This window comes from Musca vetustissima, unplaced genomic scaffold (genome assembly GCF_032173495.1).
Source record: "Musca vetustissima isolate MV318-11 ecotype Yass unplaced genomic scaffold, APGP_CSIRO_Mvet_v1 utg11827, whole genome shotgun sequence".
In the NCBI taxonomy this organism is placed as follows: Eukaryota; Metazoa; Arthropoda; class Insecta; order Diptera; family Muscidae; genus Musca; species Musca vetustissima.
Genome location: NW_026872965.1, coordinates 65,981 through 93,584, shown reverse-complemented (window position 1 = coordinate 93,584; position 27,604 = coordinate 65,981). Strand labels below are relative to the sequence as shown.

Genomic DNA, 27,604 nt, shown 5'->3' with positions numbered 1-27,604 from the left:
AGCAATGATGTTGATTTCATGCATGAAGTTTGTGATCTCAATTGCCCTATTCCTAAGACTATTACAATTAAATTGCAAGATTAGGAATGAGGTATTTGGTTAACTCCCCTGCAAGGACCGCTGCTGTAGATGCTCTTGGGGAGGCAGGCGGATGGAATTATTCGGCGAACTGAAAACCTGCCTGTAATGCTGTTGTCTGGATGGGAAGTCTTGAGAATTTGATGTTGGAATTGAATGGCTAGAAGGAGTGATAGTCGGAACACTAGAATGAATTCTACTTGACGAATGCTAGACGGAGTGCTAGCCGTAGACGAAGTGCTAGCGATTAGAATAACTAACTTGACTTCCAGCATGAACACTAGTAGTAGTACTACCGGATGGAGAAGTAGACGGAGTGCTGGTCATAGTACTTGAATCACTAGTCTGACTACCAGCATTGGAAGTGATAGAAGTGCTAGCAGCAGAACTGGAGGAAGAGCTAGTAGAATAACTAGCTATGCAACTAGCACTCACACTAGTAACAGTACTACCGGATGGAAAGATAGACGGAGTGTTAGCCGTAGTTCTGAACGGACTCAACTGGATTCTAGCGGATATTGCTGGATTACTAATGAAGCAATCGGCTACAAAGCCGGTATTCCAATTAATGTGTGAACGCAGGGTGGTACATCTTCTCCCAGTTACTGCAACCCATGCACCTTACAAATGTTACGAATGGTTCCACTTTGAGTTCTGGGCAGGTGTCTCAGGGTTGTTGGAGATAAGATGCTGGATGTTGTAGGCTGCAGCCAACAGCTGGCAATGAAGTTGTGCGGCCAGTCGCGGTGTGAGGTGAGACCTAAGCACCTATTTAGGTGACATCACTTATTGCATCGAACTAAGGTGGAATTAGCAGCGATGCGTAAATGATTTGCTCATTTGTAGAAGAAACTTTCGTTTGGTATAGCTGTCGCTGAGTTGACAATCCTTGGCTGAGTCGTTCCGGAGCGTAGATCCGATTGTCGTGGGAACGAGGTGTCTATTTATATATTACAGCTAGACCCATCTAATGAAATCTATTCTTTCATTTCATATCCACTTCAATTATTCCAGATTTCCTTTTGTTTTTATTTTTTTCATTAAACATGTTTCATCTTTATTATTGATTGCATAGCCACATATGTTATTTTGTTTGTTTTGTTTAAAATTTAAGTACATTTAATGAATTTTGGTATTATTATTACATGTGTTTTGTCTTGTAGTTGTTTGTTTCTTGGTTTCTTTTTAATATATATATTTAATTTGTAATTTAAGTAAATGTAGGCTTAGATAAAAACATTGTACAAATAAAAAGGGCTAATAATGGTAAGGAAGCAATTCTTTTTTAAAAAAGTTATATTTTTATAGTCAAAAAGTTTTCACTGAAATATATATTTAGCATTTTAAAAAATTACCCAAAAAAATAAATGGAGAAGAAAAAAAAACAATAAAAATCAAAAGAAGAAAAAAGTGGTGGGGCATATTTTGTTTCTTTCATTTGTTGAATATATAGGTATATATGCTTTTAAAATAATTGCGTTAAACTAAAAGGAGAAAGGTGCTAAGTGCTAATGTACATTAATAATAGATTCACGGCCCTTGCCAACACCGACCCATCGTATCGGTACACCCAGTTCACTCTCAATAAAGCGTACGTATTTTTGTGCGTTTTCGGGTAATTCCTTGAAGTCGCGGATATTTTCCGTACTCGTCTTCCAGCCGGGCAGAACGGCATATTCGACCTCAATGGTGCCCAATTCGGCAATGGTGCCAGGGAAATGATCCAGCTTTTCACCATTCGAACGTTTGTACCTGGATGTATGGATAGATAGATGAGAAGGAGAAAGGAAATTAGAACCATGATTTGTTGTTGGGAGTGTGTGTGCGGTGGAAAACTTACGCGACAGCAACTTTGATTTCATCTAAAGTATCTAGGATATCAAGTTTTGTAAGGCAGATGCAGGTATAGCCATTAACTAATGAGGTATATTTCAGTAGAGGCAAATCCAACCAACCGCAACGACGTTTTCTCTTGGTGGTAACACCAATTTCAAAGCCGCGAGTTTGCAACAGCTCACCAATTTCCTGTAACCACAAAACAAAACAATAAGGAAATTAGCATTGCATTTTAAATTATTGGGAGAATTATTTAGCTTACATTCAATTGCTCGGTGGGGAAGGGACCATCACCAACACGTGTCGTATAGGCTTTGACAACACCAATAACTTCACCAATTGTTTGTGGTGGCAGGCCAAGACCAGTCAACACACCACCAATACTACAATTACTGCTGGTCACATAGGGATATGTGCCAAAATCAATATCCAACATTGCAGCATTGGCGCCTTCAACCAAAATGGTCTTACCCTGACGCAAGGCAGTGTGCAAAAAGCAAATTGTATCCTTGACATATGGGCGAATCTTTTCCGCATATTCTTTGTAGCGTGCCAATTCAGCATCAACATCGACGTTGATGGAGGGGAACAGGCGAACGTGAGTGGCCACAATGGTCTTGAATCTGTATAACAAGAAAAAATAGCAATTAATTTTTTTATTTAAAAAACAATTTCCTGTCCCACTTACTTATCACTGAAGAGATTGAAATCGCCCAGCAATTCACCAACACGTATACCATTACGTGTAGCCTTGCTGGAGTAGGCTGGACCAATACCCTTTTTGGTGGTACCCAACGATTTGCCACCCTTTTCAGCTTCTTGCATACCGTCGACGGCCTGATGGAAATCGAACACTAAATGAGCACGATCGGAAATGATCAAACGATGTTCGATCTTTTGTAGGCCCTTAGCTTCATTTTTGCTCAATTCCTCGAAGAGTGAGGGTAAGTGAATGACAACACCATTACCTGTAATTAGAAGGAGGAGGAGGGAATAAAATGGGTTAGTTTTTTATTTAAAAAATAAATGGAGAAACAAATCAACAAAAAAGGGAGTAGAGAATCCAAAAAAGTCTTAATAGGGAAACGCAATGGACTATTTATAGACAAGCTGGAGGGAGTATTTATAGATAAGCTATAGGGAGTATTTATAGACTAGAGAAATAGGGTCTTTATAGAACAGCTAGAGGACATTTTATAGGGAGAAGTATTTATAGACAAGCTACAGGGAGTATTCATAGGCAAGCTACAGGGAGTATTTATAGACGGGGGAAACAGAGTCTTTATAGAACAGCTAGAGGACATTTTTTAGGAAAGCTGGAAGGACTCTTTATAGCCATGCTAGAAGGAGTATTAATGAACGAACTGGAGGGAATCTCTATAGACGATTTAGAGGGAGTCTAAAAACGAATTGAAGGGAGGAAATTTTTATAGCCGAGCTGAAGACAGGAAATCCTAATAGCTGAACGAGCATATGGGAGTCTGTATAGACGAGCTGAAGGGAGTCCTTATAGACGAGCGAAAGGGAGTCTTTATAGGCGATCGAAAAGGAGTCTTTATGGACGAGCGTCTTCACATAGACTAAATTGTTAAGTCATTGTCATGGCAAGGAGACTAGGTTAGGGATGTACGGTTGTTTAGTAACAACCGTTCACTCGGAGACTATTGTCCATTGTGATCATACTTGATAACTGAAAAGAAAAGGGGGAAAGAAGAGAGAGTGGGAGAGAGGAGAAAATAGTAGAAGAAAGGAAAGCCTAGAGATGGTTACTTTAGCCATGCCAGATTTTTGACAAAGCCTATTGGAGAAGATTGGACTCTATTTTTGGAGAAGAAAGCTAGATTATTAATTTAATATCTTTCAAAGTGTTTGAGTATTTTGCCACTCAGCGATGGACAACTACAGAGGATATGTTCAATTGTTTCTAGCTCTTCTTCGTCCTCATATAGACGACAGTAATCCTCTCCTCTGGAGTCCCATTTCGAAGTGAGAGATCTAATCTTGCAGTGACCTATTATGCTCCCCACAATAATTTTGATCTCTCTCTTATTATGTGACAACAGCGAAGAAGTTCTTCGGCGAGAGAATTCAGGGCAGATAGCTTTTCAGATTCTCGTCAAAAAATTACAACCTGGTGTTATGTTGAGGACACTAGCGTTTTGACTAATGTTGATTTCTTAAATTCTCCATGATCGGAATCCTTTTATATTTCCAACAGTATTAGACTCTAAGTATAATACCGAGCAGTACAAACAAAATTGTATCATCCAAACAAACTACACTTTAACACTGCAAAAGAAAAAAATTCTTCTTACGGCATATCCAGAACATTCCAGCATACAACTGGACATTTATGGGGATTCTTAATATTTAGACAAGTGTTTTGTTTTTAATTGTTTGTTCTTGAAAATAAATATTTTTTTTTCTATTGAGGGATTTTCAAAACTTTAATTGGAAGGGTGCAATTTTCAAAAATCATTTTCCTAACTAAAATTTTATCGTTAGTAACGAAAATAACTTTTTAATATTTTTATTCTAATTTGTAATATAAAAGCTTATGTGGTGATGGTATTTATTATGCATATTCCCTGTCATCTACCAATCAAAGTCATATTCGCTTCTTGTTTATTGTCGTCATTCATTCATGAATTTGCGTTGAACGTCTTAAATTATCCAATAAATTGTGTTTTTTGGATGTGAGAGATAACAATAAACGACGACATCATGACCACGTACATACATTCTTACCAAGCATGCATGCAAGGAACCATGAAATTATTGTTACTTCATGATTATCTGTCTATGATATTGTTATTGTTTTTTTGTGTGTCTGTCAGATTCGTAATTCGTACTTGCCAAAAAATCAAACACAAAACCAAAAACACTGAAATGAAAATCTTCTAAAGACAAAAGCCTTTCACTCTTCCCTTGACATTCACCGAATGCAAAATAAAAATAAATTATTTTATACATACGACGATATATAAACATTTCAACTACATATATACACAAGTGTATATATATTTAGTAAAACAACAACATTAGACAATGTTTCACAGCAATTTCTCCTTGGCTGCCATGATTTTCCCTCTCGATGAGATGATGCTGTGATGTTTTCACTTTTTTTTTTGTTTTATAAATTTAAATCTAATTTTCATTTTACGAGTATATTATTTATCTTGTCGATGCTCTTATTGTTGTTGTTGGTTCTATGTGTACCTCCCCCATATCATGGTCCGTGGTATACCTAGTATATACAACAAAAAGCTAATAACAAAAAAAAAAAAAAAAACGTTTTTGTTTTCTGTGTGTAATCACATGACTTCGAAATGACGAACACAAGACAAAAAATCAAATAAGAACAAGCATTAAGAACATTTCATTGAACGGAACGTGCTAAATATTGTTTTTGTTTTCTTCTACAGGGGGGCCAAATCTTAAAAGATTTTGAAAATTTGCATTGTTTTTGTATATGCTGTTGTTTCTTGTCCGGTAGTAGTGGGATGCTAAATAGTGATTCTGGCAAGGAAATGAATATTGGATAAAATGTATTTTATAAAGGTAAATAATGTAGAAGACGTTAAGTCTCTTTAAACAGGTAACGATTTGAAATCTTTCAAATTTAAAGCACCAATAAAAACATCTAGTTGCAGAAAATAGTTATTGATGGGGAACAGTTTTTTTTCACTTGGAAAGAAAACCCAACAAAAATATATTGGGTAATTGGAAATTAAATAAACAGTCGACGGGCAACGGATACCATAACTGAGTAGCAGTCTTTATAAACGAACCGAAGGCAGTCTTTATAGACGAGCTGGAGGGAATCGGTAAAGACGAGCTAGAGGAAGTGTTTATACACTAGCTGAAGGAAGGGATCCTAACAGACGAGTGAGTCATTGTATACTAGAGTTAAGTACAATGAGTCTTTATTAGTTGGAGAAGAAACGCATAATATTGTACTGATGGAGCCTGGATTCTTTATAAAATAAATTGGAAGGTTACTAATTTTTGTTTTCCCTACGGAGAACAGAGGTGAATGGTATCGGATTCTTTTGCAGATTGTTAGTAAATCTAGACTGAGAGCGATTAGATTCCATATGCCCTAAATTTAAATATGAAAGTGTCTAAATCACGATCCGTACCATCCATCAATGTACTACGAATTTGAAGACATGATATCGAATCTAACCTTCCAGAAAAGAAACTGGGGTAAATGGAAATGAAATAAACAGTCGAGGGCAACGGATACAAAAGCCGTGTAGCACTGAATTCATGATCGAATAGGCGAGAATTGACTAATCAAAGCTGAGTTAGCCAATTCTCGGACAAATGGACTCCACTCAGATTACATACAGTTGGTGTCTTTATAGATGAGTTCAAGGGAGTTTTCATGGATGAGCAGAATGGAATGTTTCCTAAATGGAAAGAGGAATTTTTTATAAACGGCGTAAACGGCGTATATGCCAGCGTAAAGGAGTCTTATATACGAGCGGAAGCAGGAAGTATTTTTATGGCCTTCACCACATTGTGGTATCTTTGAGCATATGTTTGTAACAGGCAAAAGGAAACGTGAGAATATGCATACAATCACTTTCTGAGTCGATTTATGCATGTCGGTCCGTCCGTCTGTCCATGTTATAATGTAAACAAAGTACTGGTCGCATTCATGTTCCGAATGAGATGAAATTTGGCGTAGCTCACTTATTGGTTCAAGGAAGAACGCTATGGAAATTGGAAAAAATCGGTTCATATTTGGATATAGCTGCCATATATATTTTCGTCCGCTTTTGTATAAATGGTGCATCAAAACTCTGAAGGTTAGTCCGATTGCGACAAAATTTTACATAATGTACTGAAGTACAGAATTACGTACGCGAAGTTTTATTGAAATCGATTCAGATTTAGATATAGCTCCCATATATATTTTCGTCCGATTTTATATAAATGGTGCACTTAGGCCAATAAATTTCTTTCAAATTGCATGAAATTTGGCACAGAGTATTGAATTTAGTCTAGAATGATGTGTGCTAAGTTTCGTGAAAATTGGTTCAGATTTAGATATAGCTCCCATATATATTTTCGTCCGATTTCATATAAATGGTGCACAAAAGTCCCTATATATTTTTCGATTTGCACGAAATTTGGCATAACGTACTGAATTGAGTCTATAATGATATGTGCTAAGTCGCGTGAAAATCGGTTCATATTTAGATATATCGTCCGATTTACTGGTATAAACGTTGTTTTTTTAAGGTTCTCTTGACCTACCTATGGGGGTCTAAGCTAAAAACTGATTTATTCAAGAACATGATTTATTCTTTATTCTACATTTTTTGAAAACACATACTTCTATTCTGCTTAGATCCAAGAGTACTGGATATAGATTCCATGTGATCTTCCTTCTATCCTAATTAGATGAACATTTTCTCAAAAACGATACCATGCAAAAGTATTACACAAACATATGATTTTTTCAAATTTGTAACACTTGTATAACGAAATGATATAACGTTTGCTTGATAGGTATGTGTGTGTGGTGACGTATGTATATCATAAAACTGAAATGTATCTTACTTATCATACTCGTTCGCATTTTGTATCATAAAAAACTGCTAGCAAACTGTCGTGTATATATACGACAATGAATGTAAAAAATCCCCATTATAATCATTTTTGATACCCATAAGCCTTCCGTAGCAGAAAAATTAAAGTGGAACACGAAGTAATCTAATAGGATAACTAAAACCGGTAAGGAAAGTAGTAAAGTCTGACTATATGAAACCCTTCACCACTTTGGGTATATTCTACATAGTCTCCTAACAGACGTCGACTTTTCAAAAGAACATTGTCATGAAATTAAACGAAAGACATATAAGAACTTTGGTGCACCATTTATATTAAATCGAACGAAATTATCTATGGGAGATATATCTAAATCTGAACCGATTTTTCTCAATTTCAATAGGGTTCGTCCTTGGGCCAAATAAATGAGCTGTGCCAAATTTCATCCAAATCGGATGATAAATACGACCTGTATTTTGTTTACAATTTAACATCAACATACGGACGGACACGCATAAATCGACTCAGGAAGTGATTCTATGCATATTCTCAAAAGAAACCATCTTGTTACCTTTTGCCTGTTACAAACATATGCACGAAGACATAATACCCTGTACCACAGTGTGGTAAAATTATTACATTGATGAAACGACAGCACATTTTAGCTCGTCTATAAAGACTCAGTGTTTCAGCTCGTCTATAAAGACTCGCTGCTTCAACTCGTCTATAAAGACTCCCTGCTTCAGCTCGTCTATAAAGACTCCCTGCTTCAGCTCGTCTATAAAGACTCCCTGCTTCAGCTCTTCTATAAAGACTCCCTGCTTCAGCTCGTCTATAAAGACTCCCTGCTTCAGCTCGTCTATAAAGACTCCCTGCTTCAGCTCGTCTATAAAGATTCCCTGCTTCAGCTCGTCTATAAAGACTCCCTGCTTCAGCTCGTCTATAATGACTCCCTGCTTCAGCTCGTCTACAAAAACTCCCTGCTTCAGCTCGTCTATAAAGACTACCTGCTTCAGCTCGTCTATAAAGACTCCCTGCTTCAGCTCGTCTATAAAGACTCCCTGCTTCAGCTCGTCTATAAAGACTCCCTGCTTCAGCTCGTCTATAAAGACTCCCTGCTTCAGCTCGTCTATAAAGACTCCCTGCTTCAGCTCGTCTATAAAGACTCCCTGCTTCAGCTCGTCTACAAAGACTCCCTGCTTCAGCTCGTCTACAAAGACTCCCTGCTTCAGCTCGTCTACAAAGACTCCCTGCTTCAGCTCGTCTATAAAGACTCCCTGATTCAGCTCGTCTATAAAGACTCCCTGCTTCAGCTCGTCTATAAAGACTCCCAGCTTCAGCTCGTCTATAAAGACTCCCTGCTTCAACTCGTCTATAAAGACTCCCTGCTTCAGCTCGACTATAAAGACTCACTGCTTCAGCTTGTCTATAAAGACTCCCTGCTTCAGCTCGTCTATAAAGACTCCCTGCTTCAGCTCGTCTATAAAGACTCCCTGCTTCAGCTCGTCTATAAAGACTCCCTGCTTCAGCTCGTCTATAAAGACTCCCTGCTTCAGCTCGTCTATAAAGACTCCCTGCTTCAGCTCGTCTATAAAGACTCCCTGCTTCAGCTCGTCTATAAAGACTCACTGCTTCAGCTCGTCTATAAAGACTCCCTGCTTCAGCTCGTCTATAAAAAACTCCCCTTCAGCTCGTCTATAAGTACTTCCTTCAGCTTGCCTATAAGGACTCATCTATAGACTCCCTTCAGCTCGTCTATGAATACTACCTTTGCCTTATTAATAAACAACAGTTCAACGATATCTATACGATGATTGTTATCTAAAGAAGTTTGTTGTACCATTCCGTGAATGATGATTGCCTAATTTGTTAACGACCATATCATGATGATTGTTACCGCCTGTCATTAAATATACTTTTAATATGAATTACTTTTAAATTGTTTCATATAACGAACGACTAAACGACGCACAACGTAATACAGTGTCAGTGTCAAACTCCACGAAACGAAAACAAATTGCTATGGTTTGAAATATATATCAAATAAAATTAGTCTTGTGACAAAAAAATATGATAACAATGAGTATTTTGCACAAGGGCGCGGGGTGGGGAATAACAAACAAACAACTAATATGCATACTGTGAAAGTACAAGAAAGAAAATGGCTTAAATGCCAATATACATGAAAATAAACAACAAAATTATCAAATCGATTAAAAAACCAACGAATCAGTCAACCAATGGACTGACAGACAAATGCCTTTTTTTTTGTTTATATTCAATTAAAAGTTATTACAGCAGAGTAAAATTGTAACGCATTTATAATTTTTGTTATGTCGAAGTGTGTGTGTGTGGGGGAGGTGGGTTCCGCAAAAAAACACACACAAATAGTTGTATAAATAATATAAACTATTATAATAAATAAATAAAATGGAAATTTTATCTTCAATTTAATGTGAAGGATATATTAATCAGAAAATAAATAAATAATGAAATAGGGGAAGAAGGGGGGAAATCAGTTTTGTTTTTTAATTCTAAACCTCGTTGTATAAATTAGTTTTGTTTTTTGTTACAAAACCCCAAGTAATAATGACTAATACTGTTATTCTATAGGCCATAAGTAGAAGATAATATTTGCCGTGCCACCACCACACAATCACATACTCTACTAATTGAAAATGTACATATTTTGCAATGCGTCACTCTCAGATAATAATTTTTATTGTAGTGACGATGGGGCCTTGAGATGATGGGCCAGAGATTACATAAAATGAATGAATACGAAAAAAACCAAACCAAAACTATATAGTTCAGTTGAGTCTTATCAAATAATAATAAAACAAAAAACAAAAACAACATGGCGTTAAGGTACGCGGTAGTTGAAATTTGCGAGAAGTAAAGGAATTTTTGAAAACTATCTATCTATCAAATGTTTTAAGTGTTTCCTTGTTTTGGTTCGTCTTTAAAGACTGCCTTCCGTTCGTCTATAAAGACTCCCTTCAGCTCTTCTATGAAGACTCCATTCAGTTCGTCTATAAAGATTTCATGTTTCGGTTCGTCTTTAAAGACTACCTTCAGCTCGTCTATAAAGATTCCATGTTTCGGTTCGTCTTTAAAGACTGCCTTCAGCTCATCTATAAAGACTCCCTTCAGCTCGTTTATAAAAACTACCTCCCTCGAGCCTAAACGTCTCAGCTCAATTTCAAGCCCTTTATGCAGTTCGTCTGTCAATTTCCTTTCAAATGAAACTATCAGTGTGCAAATCAGCTAATAAAATGTTATCGAAAAAACCAGTAAGGAAAGTAGTAAAGTCGGACTGAACCGACAATATGATACCCTTCACCACTTTGTAGACTATGTAGAATATAGTCTCCTAACAGACGTAGCCCTTTCGAAAAAAAAACATTGACATGAAATTAAACGTTGCATGTTGCACAATTTACCTTAAATCGGACGAAAATATATATGGGAGCTATATCTAAATCTGAACCGATTTTCACGCAACTTAACAAACATCATTGTAGACTTAATATAGTGTGCTATGCCAAATTTCAAACAAATCGAAAGATATATAGGGATTTAGGCGCACTATTTATCTTAAATCGGACGAAAATATATACGATAGCTATATCAAAACCTGAACCGATTTTCACGAAACTTAACGCACATCATTTTAGACCTAATTCAGTACACAATTCCAAATTTCGTGCAAATCGGAAGATATATAGGGACAATGGTGGACCATTTACCTTAAATCGGACGAAATTATATATTGGAGCTATATCTAAATATGAACCGATTTTCACGAAACTTAGAATACATCATTATAGACTTAATTCAGTACGCTATACCAAATTTCGTGCACATCGAAAGGTATATAGGGACTTTGGTGGACCATTTAACATAAATCGGACGAAATTATATATGGGAGTTATATCTAAATCTGAACCGATTTTCACGAAACTTAGAACACATCATTATAGACTTAATTCAGTACGCTATAACAAATTTCGTGCAAATCGAAAGATATTTAAGGACTTCGGTGCATCGTACGAAAATATATGTGAGACATATATCTAAATTTGAACCGATTTTTCGCAATTTCAATAGAATCAGCTCAGAAAGTGATTCTATACATGTTCTCAAAAGGAACCATGTGTCCATATCGTTTCCTTTTGCCTGTTACAAACATATGCACAAAGACATAATACCCTGTACCACAGTGTGATGAAGGGTATAATAATCGGAGTTGAATATTAGCTGGAAATGAACCCACTCACGTTTATTTTTCTAGATTAGTTAATATTCTCACTATAGAGAGTAGTGGTTTATTGGATTTGCGTGCTAAAATATATTTTGCAAACGATTTTCAACGCAACGAACAACAAGTTTCTTTTTTCGGGTTATCTAATCAGTTTGAAAAAATCTTGATGTGATAAAAATGACACAGATAATAAAAAAACAGAACAGGGAGTCCAGTTACCTTGGAATAGTTTACAGCACGAACAAAAAATTAACAACAACTACAAGAATAATATACATATTTGCCTATATATGTTTGTATTGTGAAATAAACTTACCGATTACTGAAATACATTTTTCATTGACAATGCCACTGGGCAAGAGATGGAAATCAAATTCGGTGCCATTTGCAACGACAGTGTGACCAGCATTATTGCCACCCTGAAAATGAAAAAAAATAAATAGGATAGGATAGGGGATTAAAATTTAATACAAAAAAGTTATGTATATTAAATATATAAACAAAATAGTCAATGAAGGTTAAAATAAATATTAGATTTTGCATACCAATAATAAAATAGTCAAAACCCTGATGGGAACAAATGAGTAGGAATTTATTAACTTCCTCATAAGATTATATTTTCGACTTCATGATGTACCAGCATATAGTTAAATATATTAATAAATAAATATTATTAAAATATATAAAATATATTACATATAATATTATTATAATTTTTTATTATTATAAATTTAAGAAATAATACTTTTTTTTTTTTGAAAATTAAATATAATGCACCCAAGTCAACTAAATGAAAAGTAAACAAAGGGGTATTTACTATATGTATGTATGTTGTTATGTTTTTTTGGCAAATATTCAAAATAAAATATAAATAAACATTGTTGTATACAATAAAATCCGCCACTTGTTTCATATTTCATGCAAAACAAAAAATCCAACAATTTAAGAAATAAATAAAACATATAGTTATATATATATATATATATATATATTTTAGAAAAATGTTCAATGATTATAAAAAAATAAATAAATAATAGGAGAAGTATTTCGGAAAAAAATATTACCCAACGCGAAAGAAATTTCGCCAATAAATTATAGAAGTTTTTTGCCAAGTTTTTTTTTTTTATTTTGACTTTGACATTCCAAATAAAACAAATATTGTCATATGATTGTTATAACATAATGATGCAAACAAAAAGAACAGCTACGTCAACTGGACGAACCCCCCATGTACGAGATTTAATATTGGCATTTCAGGCAATGATAAAAACTATTCTTTTATTTTGCATAAATTCGAACTAAAACTTATTTAGAAAAGTTTCTTATATTTTTTAGCATAACTTCATTTACCTAAAGCTTACGGTAATGCATTATATTTTAAAAAAATCCACTCATATTGAAAAAATAACCCCAGGCTTATTGGCGTAGCTTGAAAAATTATTTAAAAAACCAGGATTATTGGCACTGCTCTAAAAATGTTTTTTAATATTAGAGTTTGGGAAAAAAAAACAAATTTTAAAAATCCACGCAAATCGGTTGTGATTAGAAAAAAAAATAAAACTAAGGAACGGATAAGAAGCTAACAAGAATTATTGAGAGGAAGGTGGGAATACAACAATTTATATATAGACATTTATATATAGAAATTTATATATAGAAATTGGACAGAAAACATATTACGTGATAAGGTTGCACTTTCCCAACCACTTTCGGTTTCTAATGATGCTGTAGATTAAAGCAGGTTCCAGAGTTCAAAAGAAGCTTAGAGACCTTGGAAAATAAGCACCCAGTGAGAAGCTCAATTGTCTCCGTCTCCTCCTCGTCAGCACAGAGTCTGCAGTAATCAGTAACATCATGGTCCCATTTACTGGTAAAGAGACCCTGATATTGCCATGACCAGTAATGACTCCTGTCATTACTCTAATTTCAGCTTTGCTCAGGTTGAACAGTGAGTTTGTTCTCTTGGTTGACAGAGTCGGCCAGATAGATCTTGACATATTGCACATAGGTTCATCGTGCCAGAGTTTATTGGCTCGATCGTCGAAGAACGCCTCAAAGTTCCAAAAAACAGATGAAAGATAAGTGGCAATCGATTGCTAGATCTGTAGATTGAGATCCTCGTCTAGCTAATTCGTCTGCTTTTTCATTGTCCATGATGTCACGTTGTCTTGGTACCCAACACAGCCGATAGCTGTGAGTGTTTCCAAAACTACTCTACACTCGAGGACGAACTCAGGATTGATTGTACAGGATTTAATGGCTTTAAGAGCCGCCATACTATCCAGACTATCTGGATCCAGACATTTCTTCAATTCCACTGCCTACCAAATAACGAAAATTTCATCTTGGAAAACACTCAAGGACTAGCCTTTCACAGTAGACGCCCGCCCTTGTACCTTCCTCCATCTTGGATCCGTCTGTATAAAAAGCCAAATCGTCAAGAGGAGGGATGCTACGGTTCCAGTCGTCTCTGTTAGGGATAACGACATCTATATCGTCAAATCTCAGGACTGGTTTTACGCGTTGGTCCAATGTCATACCTTGTTCGTTCAGGATAACACCGTTCCTCGGCGTTCCTATTCCATCGTAATTGACAGTCCAGGATTGTATAAGCTCCGAGATTGTTGACGGAAATTTTCCGGAAAACAATATCACACGTCGTTTGATACCTTTCCCGTCCAGTTCCATCAGTATGTTATTGATTGCCAATAGCCATAGCAACGGTGAGAGCACCCCGCCTTGAGGAGTACCTCTTGTTACTGTTTTCCTGATTTTGGTATCCCCTACAGTTGAATTTATAATTCTGTTATTTAGCATTATATCTAACCAACAAGTAAGGGTTCAGGAATGCTAACGTTTTTGAGTGGTTTACGGACTCAAGTTTAACGTTGTTGAAAGCTCCTTCTATATCTAGGAAAGCGGACACCTTGATATAAGCAACTGTCCATATTTACCTGCACTTCGCGCAGTTCTCTCAATGTTAATTGACCTGGAACCAGTACTTGAAATTGTAAATACAATCCACGTATGGTTAAAATGGACTCTGCCTTTGAGAGACTTATTAAAGGCCAGTACTATAATAAGAGCATACGATATTATTTGTAAATCCTGTGAACAATTCTCATGTATAAAAGTCATAAAAAACTTATACCATTAATTTCAGCATAAATTCAAGGGTTGAAAGGGGGATTTTGGTCAGAGATTATTATAATTTATAATATGGAAAAACAGTTTTTTTATTTTTATATAAAAAACAACAGCAAAACAAATAGCAAGTGTTTACCAAACAATGTATGTGTATGTGTGTGCGCCACCTTTAATGTTTGTTGTTGCTCGTTTTTTTTTTCTATTCTTCTGTGAAAGTAACACCGTATTTGAATATAACTTGTTTATTGTACGTAAGAGATTTGCCTAGATATATATAATCACAAATCGTCAACGCGTGTGTTTTGTCAGGTGCTACTACCAGATCTGAAACTAATTTCAAATTAGACAAATAATAACCAAATCAAGAAACGTGAGAATGTCATTCCACAAGAAAAAATATCCGTCGATATGGCAAATCCAATAAAGCAATGAGCATAAATTTTCATTCCAATCTAAAACCAGTAAGGAAGGGTCAAAAGTCCGACGGAGCCGACTATATGATACGTTTCACCACTTTGGCTACATACAAGAGATGATAATGTGTAAAATATCCTTTAGATTGGAATTAAATTGGGAGAAAAAAATTGTGATCTACATAGATATTTTAACCATTCTGAAATCTATAAAAATTGCATGAAAAATCGGGCATACTTGAATTTTTTGGTTTAACGTTTGTATGAAATCCAAAAAATTATGTATGGGAGCTATATATAAATCTGAACCGATTTCAATAAAACTTCACAGACATCAAGTTGGACTTAATTCAGTACGATGTGCAAAATATTTTTTCAATCGGACAAATATTGGTGCACCATTTTAATGAAATCGGTCGAAAATATATATGGAAGCTATATCTAAATCTGGGCCGATTCCAACAAAACTTCACAGATGTCAAACTGACCTAAATTGAGTACGCTGTGCAAAATTTTGTCTTAATCGGACAAACCTTGTTAGTTTGCTGCACCATTTACCTAAAATCGGACGAAACTATATATGGGAGCTATATCTAAATCTGGGCCCATTTCAACAAAACTTTACAGACATCAACCTGGACTTACTTCAGTAAGCTATGCAAAATTTTGCCCGAATAGGAAAAACCTTGGGAGTTTGGTACATCATTTTAATAAAATCGGACGCAAATATATATGGGAGCTATATCTAAATCTGGACCGAATTCAACAAAACCTCACAGATGTCAAACTGGCCTGAATTCAGTACGCTGTGCAAAATTTTGTCTTAATCGGACAAACCTTGTGAGTTTGGTGCACCATTTAAATAAAATCGTTCGAAAATATAGGGAGCAATATCTAAATCTGAAATGATTATCTCCGATTTCAATAGGGGTTGTCGTTGTACCAAAAAATGAGCTGGAGCAAATTTTATCCAAATCGGATTATAAATGGACAGACGGATGGAAATGAATAAATCGCCTCAAAAAGTGGTTCTATGCATATTCTCAAAAGGACCGATGTTTTTTAGTACCAATAAAAGGAGGCTATACCAAAAAATGGACCGATATATCCAATATTCAATACTAGGAACGCTTGCAAAGCTCTATACATTTTCATGATTTATAATTTTTCATGAATGGGAATCTAGCCTCAAGGCCAAGATCGGTTCCAAAAACCGCTATACTAAAAAACCACCACTGCCTAAATATTGCGAGCTCCATTGTAATGTTGAAGGGTATACAATAAGTTTCCTGGAAGAACGATCAATAAATACATGTATGTGTATATGCAGGTTTGTATGGGGAACAACTATTTGAAACATTCGCAACAAGGTCATTATACAGTCGTCGATCTACAACAACATCAGAATGTTTTTTACTATCTCAAGATTTATTAACACCTCTGACAAACAAGATAACAGCCAACAAAGCGGAACGTTATTTTTCAAGCTTTGCCCCCGGTAAAAATTCAATTTACAAAATATTAATACAAAAAAATGACATAATAATTAACAAATAAAAAACAAATTAATACAAATTTCAATACTAGACAAAAAATACAACAACAACAATTTAAATGTAAATTTAAAAAAAAAAATAATAAAAACGATTCTAAACAGAAAACGTGATGAAATAGGAAGTGAACAATCAAGATGATGATGATGGTGATCAGCAATAGCAACAAAACAACGCAAAAACAATCATCGGCGACAACGACGATGACAATATCATAGTGTGGACAGACTGACTACCAACAAACGGAGCAAAGGAAAGCGAGGAAAGAAGGAAGGAAACGTGCCAGACCTTTGCACTGTACAACAAGAAATATAGACAAAAAAGGGGCATAAATATATTTGTACTGGAGGAGTATTTTCTTTTGTTATGTAAACCCCCATAGTTAGGCATACAGCAGCAGCAGATACCAGAAATATGTCGAAATGTAGAAAAATATACCAACAATTCAGACGCCTGCTTTGTTTGTTTGTTGGTTTGTGCAAGAGAAAAATGGCAAATGACAAGAAAATACAAAATGTATATATGTAACAGCCAGCAAACTGTTGTATGTCTGTGCTTCCCCCATTTGTATGGCCAGACCAGGCCAATAATAATAAAAAAAGAAACAAGCGGCGAAACACAATATGATACCACCATAAACACATGTGACCGACCAGCAACCAACCTGAAACAACACCAACAAACACTAAAAAGAGTTTAAATAACCAAGCGGAAATTCTGATGCAATAGGCCAAAACATCAGCTGCTTGGTCGCAAATCCTTAACCTGTTTTGCAGGTACATGCTAAGAAGCTATTCTTTCTTTCCTTTTCCCCTAGCAGAAGGCGGCTATGCTATACACATGATTTTCTTCGGCTGTGCCTCAGTTGATTTGTAGTTCCACCAAATGTTATTGTATCTTATTTTTTGACAGAGACACTACTGACAACGTCCTTGACCATAGAAAGCAAATCAAGGCAAGGCAACAAACACATGAGTGGGAGGATGACAAACACACACACAATAACTATGACGCCCTTAAAAAATCTAAATTTTTCTTCTTAAATTATTAATTTCTTTTTAAATATCTACATATGTAGATATGTTTGTTATATGTACCTGGCATCTGCAGACGATATCAACATCCAGGGCCAACATATCCACAACTTTGCCTTTGCCCTCATCACCCCATTGGGCACCCAGTACAACATCCACTTTGGATTTGTACATATTAAGGCGTCTTTGATGCAATTCCTCGTAGTGATTGCCGTTCATAACACTATTTGCAGGTGTCGTCATAGTTCCGATGGATTCACACTTGTTGGAGTCCTCTTTCTTTTGTTTGTCTGGTCCACCACAACCACTTAAGAAATTTTGCAAAAATTCAAAATTTTCAAAGAAATTTTTAGCACACAGAAAAAATTTTTGTATTATAAAATGCGCGTTCGTTCGAGCGGTTTGGATTTAACCGACCGTCACCAGACCAGAGACCGTCTCCACACGCTCGTCACAAAAACTGTAAAGAATTGAAATTCGGTCAGCCAAGCGAATGACAGGAGCCAAAGCACATTTTATTTTTCTTTTTTTATTGTAGGAAATAGAACAAAACGAAAGGAAATAAATGTCAACAAATGGGAGTGAAGAAGAACACTGAGTGCTACTCACTTGGGATTGATAGCAGAAGATATGGATATTGTGCGAGGCGACTATACAAATTCGACCAATTCAATTATTTTTCTAGTAAATATTTATAAAATCGATCGAAACTTTTGATTTAAAATATAAAAATATCCCTTTTCAAAAGTGCCTTAATTCGCCAAAATGCCAATGTTTTGTTAGAAATGTACGGTTGTTAATAACAACCGTTCACTCAGAGTCAATTTTCCATTGTGATGGAGTTGGAGAGCCTAGAAGATGGTTATTTTAGCCATGCCAGATATTTGACAAAGCTTAGGATCTGATCGGGGTCTATTTTGGAGAAGAAAGCTAGATTATAAATTTCATATCTTTCAAACTATTTGTGTCTTCTGCCACTCAGCGATGGTCAACTTTCAATACCCTACTGCTTTTACACATTGGACTAACGTTGGCCACCACCGACGTTATTCGGGGTACCGTTATATGGGTGGTACCACAAATAGCGGACAAATTGATTGATAACTTTTGGTAATGAGAATCTAAAATATCAAATGATAACCAATTCGGATGTAAAACGTGCCCAAAATACCGAATATGTTATGGTACAGTGATATGGTGCTGTACCGAAACGTGGATCACGTACATCTCGATATATCCATTGTAGATCCAATTAAATATATTTATTATAGATCTTTTAACGTATAGCCCTCATATAACGGGGACATTTATTAAAAACGCTTCTATAAAGGTCCCTGATTGACATAGGGCTGATATAAGGATCCTGACACATTTGAAGTTCTAACCGAATTTAGCATTCTGAGTTCTCGTAGGATGATAAACAGCAGTTTTTCCTATGTAGGTTTTTGTTTTCACATAACCTCTAATATAAAGATCGATCAGTCCGATTTTCAGTATTTCGTATTACGTGTTCATGATGGGTGAATAACATCTTAGCAAAAAAAAATTTCCGTAGTGTTTGGCGGGTTATTTGGGATACCATTTGTATTTTGTTTTTGCAAAATAGTCAGGCTTAATCCCAGTTTGTTGTTTTTATAAAAAAAAACAACTATTTATTAGTGGGGAATGTATGGCATTGTCCGCCGAGGGGTAAGGCAGGGAAGACAATAGTTTCGGATCTCGCCACTGATCCTCATCAGTTCCCTTAGTTTTTTGTTGGGATATTCTCCCCAGAAGCTATTAATAGCTTCTTTACAAAAAACCTTTCAAACCCAAATGTCTCTTGTGAAAATTCGAAGTTCTTACGTTACCAGCGATACGACCCCAATGAGAAGTTCGTTTCGTTGGCGCCTGACTTCGTGGTCAACAAGGCATTTACAGACAACTACAATACATTTCCCACTGCTATGTGTCGTCACTTTGTGACGAATGCACATAACGTTGTTGTTGGTATTGCTACTTAAGCAATAAACCAAACAGTATGACCGTGCCTCGTCTACAACTTCAGTAGTGTTTGGCGGGTTATTTGGGATACCATTTGTATTTTGTTTTTGCAAAATAGTCAGGCTTAATCCCAGTTTGTTGTTTTTATAAAAAACAACTTTTTATTAGTGGGGAATGTATGGCATTGTCCGCCGAGGGGTAAGGCAGGGATGACAATAGTTTCGGATCTCGCCACTGATCCTCATCAGAAATTTCCTATAGGTCTATTTCAATTGTTTTCTTGCGTAAGATATGCGCATTCAAAGTTTCGCAGGGAACCTTATATTTTTTCCGTTCTTTTTAAATATATGCCAATTTATAGTCCTGATTACAAAAATTTAATTATCTTAACGAAAATGTCTATACTTCTTTAGATTTGGGCCCCCGAAGTTCGGCCGTTGTAATTAGGCAACTACGACTGTTTACAGTAAGAATATTAAAATGATCCGCTACAAAATCCACAGCCACACTTTTCACTATTCGAACTGCTGAATTGAAGCTCACGCTGAATATAATGGTCGATGAAAAGCAAATTCCGACCACAAACTACCCCACAAAAATTAAGTGTAACGTTCAACAACTTTTACAAGTTGGGCGCTCAAGCCACTGCTAATTACGATAAGCTGTGAAGTAAGAACCAATTCATCATGTCACTGAGCGGCAGGACTTGGTGTCCTGTCAACCTGTCGGAATGCCGCTCTGAGAACTGAAACAAGTATTATCTTCATGAAAAGACGAAGATCATACCTGTTCATTGGCACAATCAAATGTAATCGGTGCAGAACATTTTGGACAAGATTCCCCGCCCAGGCATGTTGGGAGAGATCTTCATTTTGTAGGAAGAGAGATCCACATAACATAATATTTTTTTTCCAATTTCTACAAACGACAATTATTGGTACGTTCCCGTACTGCAAGAATCTACTATTTTTTACTCCGATAACACTTTTTTCCTTTATGATATCGAAGAAAATAGTAAAATCGAGTAGATTCTTGCAGTACGGGAACAGACCATATATTAAAATTTATATTTTTTCGTCCGACAAAACACACTTTCCAATCGATTCAAATTTTAATACAATCTCTTTGCGAAATATCACAAGATGTGATCTAGGTTGCAAATTATAATTTGGATATCAGCTGTTTTTGTATTTTGCCTTTACATATTCGTAAACATTCGTCTCGTTTTCATTCACACTACAACCTTTATAATGAGACCTAGTTCTGTGGTTCACTTTTGTGAATAGTGCCATTGTTTAATTAAAATTTCTAAATAAAATGTCCGAAAATGAGTGCCAAATGTAAGTAAAAATATAAAAAAAATTCCCAGCTAAGGAGCTTACAAGGTGGCGAGGTATGCCAATTGCAGCAAAACCATTACGAATTATTGTTTTCATGAATACACTTGTGCGGTCAAATCGTATCCTGTTGAAGCAAAATTATTCGCAAACAAACGGCTATATAATACAGAGATCTATTTTCTAAACCATCTTCGAACTTCAATCAAAATGAGGCTTAAATGCACTTTACGGACACCTCTCAATATCATTTTGAAATTTTTATCATAGGTAGCCCTTCTGATGCTGATTACAGCAATCAGAACGGGGGGAAATCAGTACTTCCCGAGATATGGGGTTCCAAAGTTCAAAAAATACCCCCACTTTTTATTAAACATATTTAAGAATACCACTCCGAAACGTTTAGTTTTTTTTACAACACATAGTCCTTTTGGAGCTGATTACAACCACATAATTTTTTTTGGGGGGAACTTCGTACTTCCGGAAATATGGAGTTCCAAAATTTAAAAAAAAAGCTTATATTGTTATTTGTTTGATTTAAGGATTTTTTCCTTTAGGGACACTTGGATTGTTCTGGATCAGCAGAGGTATGCATAATTTACCTGATTACATAAATATGTTACTATATGGGAGGAAGTCCATACTTTTTGAGAAATTGGGTTTGGAAAAAATAGGCTGGGGCCGGGGATTTAGTAATGAAACTTACTAAATATGCTTTTAATTTTATTCAATCATGTATAACTTTTAAAAAAGAAATAGAAATTAAAAGAGAATTCCGCTCGCGTAGCTCAATTTTCGATCTGCCTATAGTAGAAAGTATTAAATCCCCGGCCGAAGGTCGGCTATTTATAAAACAATTGAAATTAAAAGAGAATTCTGCTCGCGTAGCCCAATTTTCCACCTGTCCATAGGAGAAAGTCTTAAATCCCCGGCCGAAGGCCGGCTGTTTAGAAAAAATTTAAATTAAAAGAGAATTCTGCTCGCGTGTCCAATTTTCCACCTGTCCATAGGAGAAAGTCTTAAGTCCACGGCCGAAGGCCTGCTATTTAGAAAAAATTAAAATTAAAAGAGAATTCTGCTCGCGTAGCCCAATTTTCCACCTGTCCATAGGAGAAAGTCTTAAATCCCCGGCAGAAGGCAGGCTATTTGGAAAAAATTTGAAATTAAAAGAGAATTCTGCTCGCGTAGCCCAATTTTCCACCTGTCCATAGGAGAAAGGCTTAAATCCCCGGCCGAAGGCCGGCTATTTAGAAAAAAATTGAAATTAAAAGAGAATTCTGCTCGCGTAGCCCAATTTTCCACCTGTCCACAGGAGAAAGTCTTAAATCACCGGCCGAAGGCCGGCTTTTCAGAAAAAAATGAAATTTAACTCAATTTGTTGTCGGATAATAAGTAAGGGTAAAAGATGTAGGTTTTTATTACATTTTGATACCCCATATTTCCGGAAGTACGAAGTTCTCCCAAAAAAATTATGTGGTTGTAATCAGGTCCAAAAGGACTATGTGTTGTAAGAAATTTAAACGTTTCGGAGTGGTATTCTTAAATATATTTAATAAAAAGGGGTATTTTTTGAACTTTGGAACCCCATATCTCGGGAAGTACTGATTTCCCCCCGAAAAAATTTATGTTGCTGTAATCAGCATCAGAAGGGCTACCTATGATAAAAATTTCAAAATGATCTGAGAGGTGTCCGTAAAGTGCATTTGTTCCCAAAATGATAAACTGCAGTTCCATAATTTGACGAATAGCACGTTTATTTCCAGTTCACCAGAGGACAGGAAAAACACATTACATTCGGTAATATCAACTAGTCCTTAAATCTGGGCTGATAGTATCCATGAAAAAAAAAAACTGAGTTTTGTCCAAAAAAGGGAGTAAGTTGGGGTAGGTCTCGTCAGCATGATCACGAAAATATATGACGTTCATGGGGGAAGTCCACACTTCCTGAGGTGTGAACCTATAAGTTCGGAAATTCGTTTGCTCATAAATTCGTAATTTATGGAAAATTTTCAGAAAAAGTCGAGTTGAGCACCTAAACTCAAATTAAGCCATTTAAATAATCTTATAGTTGGATCAATGGAACTTTTTCTTGTTCCTGGATTTAACCCACTATTTCATTACATCTAATTTATCATCTATAATTTCAGCTGTAACAAACAGAAATTCAAATATACCTGTCCACGGTGTAATATTGCATATTGCTCCGTCGATTGCTATAAATCCCAAGCGCACTTAAAATGTTCCGAGGAGTTCTACAAACAATGCATACAAGATGAATTGTCGGCAAAAGCTGGGGATCCACAAAACAGCGATGATGTACGAAAAATGTATGACATCCTGAGAAGAATACGAGAATCTGATGCCGGCATACCAATTGAAGATTTCGATCAAGATTCACTAGATTCAGATGATGAGGAGGAAGGTGGTGGTGGACCGGATGAAGATGCCGAAGAAGATGGTGAATCGTTGCAACAGAGACAGGGATTTGAAGAATGTGATGAATTGGATATTGCTGAACGTCTTAAAGATGTTGATATCAATGATGCCGATGAAGTATGGGAACACTTGACGGCAGAAGAAAAGGAGGAATTTAAAAAATTACTAGCCACCGGTGATATAATGAAACTAGTACCCGATTTTAGACCATGGTGGTTAAAAGATGCGAAAAATTCCAAAATTGTTGATATTTCTAATAAGAAAGAAGAACCATCACATTGGACCATGCCAGCAATTTATGAAAATATCGCAAAATTTTCAACGATATGCAGTAAAGAACCGGCTCCATGTTTGCACTACAATTTGTGGAATATTTTGACAGCATATGCATGTACGGCCCGCTATTTTCATGGAGAACATTTAACAAATCCAAATGAGGCCGCCGCATTTCTCGTAAATTTAAGTTCCAGCCTTAAATATGGTACTAATTTTGAAGAGGTAGAAGACGCAATTGTTTCTGTCGAAATGGAAGCATTAACCACTGGAAATGGTGCCGCCCAACTACTACCGACCGGATCACCTCAATCGTTACTGGTAGAAAGTCGAGAACAGCTACAATCCGATGCCAAGCAATTGATGTCAACACGTCACAATAAATTGGCTGCCTTAAGTGATATTTTGAAAATATTCCAGCTGACAAAGAATATTTTGAAGAAAGCAAAGAAGGAACATGCCGAATTTCAAAAATTATTTGCCTTAAGCAGTGGCATGGAAGAGTTGACACGTACAAAAGTTCAACAAATTGTTAAAAAATTGGAATTTTATTTATCATATGTTAATCGAGATGCGGAAAATGATTTGAAATAAATTTTTGTAAAAATGTTAAATTTTTATGTTAATTATCATTGTTCTTGAAACATCATTATTTTACCTAAGATGCAAAAACTATAGCATATATTTAGGCGCCGCAATTTTAGTGGATTCTCGTTAGGAATTCGTCTATCAAGGCGTGATTTATTAAATTTTTTTTCAAGGACTATCATTGCGTGGATTTATTAAAAATATTTTTTTCAAGGACTATCATGGCGTGGATTTATTAAAAATATTTTTTTCAAGGACTATCATGGCGTGGATTTATTAAAAATATTTTTTTCAAGGACTATCATGGCGTGGATTTATTAAAAATATTTTTTTCAAGGACCCATCATACAAGGCGTGGATTTATTAAAAATATTTTTTTCAAGGACTATCATGGCGTGGATTTATTAAAAATATTTTTTCAAGGTGTGGATTTTTTAAAAATAGTTTTTCAAGGACTATCAAGACGTGATTTTTTTAAAAATAGTTTTTCAAGCACTATCAAGACGTGATTTTTTTAAAAATAGTTTTTTAAGGCGTGGAGTTTTTAAAAATAATTTTTCAAGGACTATCAAGACGGGAATTTTTTCAAAATATTTTTTCAAGGCGTGGATTTTTAGATGAGCGAATTGCTATAATCCGTATAAAAGCGAAGTTCTTCTATATCAGTCTCGTTTGCGCTCATGTTCCGACCGAAGATAAAGATGAACAGACCAAAGACATACTTTACGAGCGCCTAGAAACAGGATACGACCGTTGCCCTGGCCATGACATTAAAATTCTGCTAGGAGATTTTAATGCAAAAATCGGAAGGGAAAATATCTTGGGCCCCACCGTCGGAAAATTCAGCCTTTATGAAGAAACATCTGACAACGTCATGAGGTTGATTGACTTTGCGGCAGCAAAAAACATGTCAGCAGCACCAGATTCAAGCATCTCGATATACACAAGGCCACTTGGATTTCTCCCGATCGAACAACGAGAAATCAAATCGATCATGTTGTGATAGACGGAAGACATTCATCCAGATTTTTATACGGTGCGATCTAATGTAACACGGAAATTTGACGTCGAAAAGCTGCAACAGATAGCAGAAGCCTACTCCGCTCAACTTACCCAATTGCTTGACGAAAGCACCCCTTGTCCCGATAAACTGCAGCAAAAGCAACACTTGGGTACCAAAGACTACCATCAAGAAATCCGTGGTACGATCAGGAGTGTCGTAATGCTACTGATATGAAAAACGCAGGGTACAGGGCTACCCTGCGGACAGTAGCAACACGTAGATGGAGAACTATCGGGAGAAAATGAGAGAGGAGAAACGTATTTTCAAAAAAAGAAGAAATAACAAGAATGAAGTCCGAAAATTCTTCCAACGGGTAAAACACCCGTTGGTGTTTTACCCGTTGGTGCCTCCACCAAAAGCTTTGGTGCAGGCACATCCTCCTGTGGAGATGAAGAAGGAAACCTGGTGACAGATACAGACAACGTGCTGAGGATCTGGAAGGAGCATTTTGAAAAACTTCTGGTATCAAATGGTAGCGTGAAAAGGATACCCCAGAACCAATAATAGATGACGGTATAGAGTGTATACCACCTAGCCAAGAAGAAGTCAGAATAGCAATCAATCGGCTGAAGAATAATAAAGCAGCAGGTGCCGATGGGTTACAAGCCGAACTATTCAAGGCTGGTGGCCAGATGCTGGTAAGAAGCATGCATCAGCTGATTAGTAGTACAATTTGGCTAGAAGAATGCATGCCCAATGATTGGAACCTCAGCATCCTGTGTCTCATGTACAAAAAAGGAGACCAGACGATATGTGCCAACTATAGACAAATAAGTCTCCTTCCTATCGCATATAAAGTGCTATCCAGCGTACTGTGTGAACGATTGAAGCCAATGGTCAATGACATTATTGGGCCATACAAATGCGGCTTCAGACATGGCAAATCCACCATTGGCCCGATTTTCACTCTGCGCCAAATCCTGGAAAACCCCCACGAAAAACACATCGACACATTCCACCTATTCGTCGACTATAAAGCCGCATTCGACAGTCCTATCCGTTCAGAGGTGTATAAAGCCATGTCTGCGTTTGGCATTCCTGCAAATTTAATACGGCTATGCTGGATAACTTTAACTGACACAAGATCAGCAGTTAAAATCGGAAAGGACCTCTCGGAGCCCTTTAATACCGAACGAGGATTCAGACAAGGTGACAGTTTGTCGTGTGACCTTTTCAACATCCTGCTGGAAAAGGTCATACGAGAGGCAAACGTGAACAGAAATGTACACCAAACAACACATGTTACTCGCCTACGCCTACGCCGATGACATCGACATAATGGGTCGAATACTGAGAGCGGTAACAGCCACCTTTGCACAAATTGAGAAGGAGTGGGTCTGCCAGTAAACGGCGAGAAGACCAAGCTGATGGCATCAACGCGAAAGACGTCCAGTAAATTCGGACCAACTGTGGAACCTAAGAACTACAGCTTCGAGGTAGTCAAACATTTTATATACTTTGGTACCGCCATAAACAAGACGAATGACATCAGTTTTGAAGGATAAGTGATGGCCAACAGATGCTACTATGGTCTGAGCAAACAACTCAAAAGCAAGGCCACCTCCCGCCAGACCAAACTCACACTCTACAAGACGCTGATACTACCCGTGCTGTTATATGGATCTAAAGCATCGGTACTTGAACAAGCAAGCAGATGAGGCAGCTCTTGGAGTGTTTGAGGAAAAATTATTCGAAAGATCTATGGCCGATCTGCGTTGACGGTGAATATCGCCGTCTAATGAACCATGAGTTGTACCAGCTATTCTCGGACATCGACATTGTTAGACGTATTGAGCTGCAGCGACTACGTTGGCTAAGTCATATTGTGAGAATGGATGAAAATGCCCCAGCCCAGAAGGCATATAAAAGCGAACCAGCTGATGGTTCACGCAGAAGGGGAAGATCACGAATTAGATGGAAAGACCAAGTGGAAGACAACATTGCCGAATATGGTCTTTCAATTTCATTGGAAAAACTGCGCAAAAGACCGATGCGCCTGGAAATCTTTTTCAAGCTCGGCTTATGGAACGAAAGTTC

At 36.5% G+C, this 27,604-nt stretch overlaps 2 protein-coding genes across 2 annotated transcripts; one reads left to right on the top strand and one right to left on the bottom strand.

Annotated features, from left to right (window-relative positions):
- Positions 1-1,577: 1,577 nt before the first annotated feature.
- Positions 1,578-18,130, bottom strand: LOC133321656 (adenylosuccinate synthetase). Its single transcript, XM_061530742.1, has 6 exons — positions 17,951-18,130; positions 12,057-12,159; positions 2,603-2,882; positions 2,177-2,537; positions 1,919-2,103; positions 1,578-1,830 (listed from the first exon to the last, which is right to left on the bottom strand). Exons 1-6 carry the CDS (start codon positions 18,128-18,130, stop codon positions 1,587-1,589), a joined length of 1,353 nt encoding a protein of 450 aa, XP_061386726.1. The 3' UTR covers positions 1,578-1,586.
- A 3,057-nt stretch (positions 18,131-21,187) lies between these two features.
- LOC133321645 (zinc finger HIT domain-containing protein 2) lies at positions 21,188-24,510 on the top strand. Its single transcript, XM_061530731.1, has 2 exons — positions 21,188-21,210; positions 23,355-24,510. The coding sequence occupies exons 1-2, from the start codon at positions 21,188-21,190 to the stop codon at positions 24,508-24,510; spliced, it is 1,179 nt and encodes a 392-aa protein (XP_061386715.1).
- Positions 24,511-27,604: the final 3,094 nt, after the last annotated feature.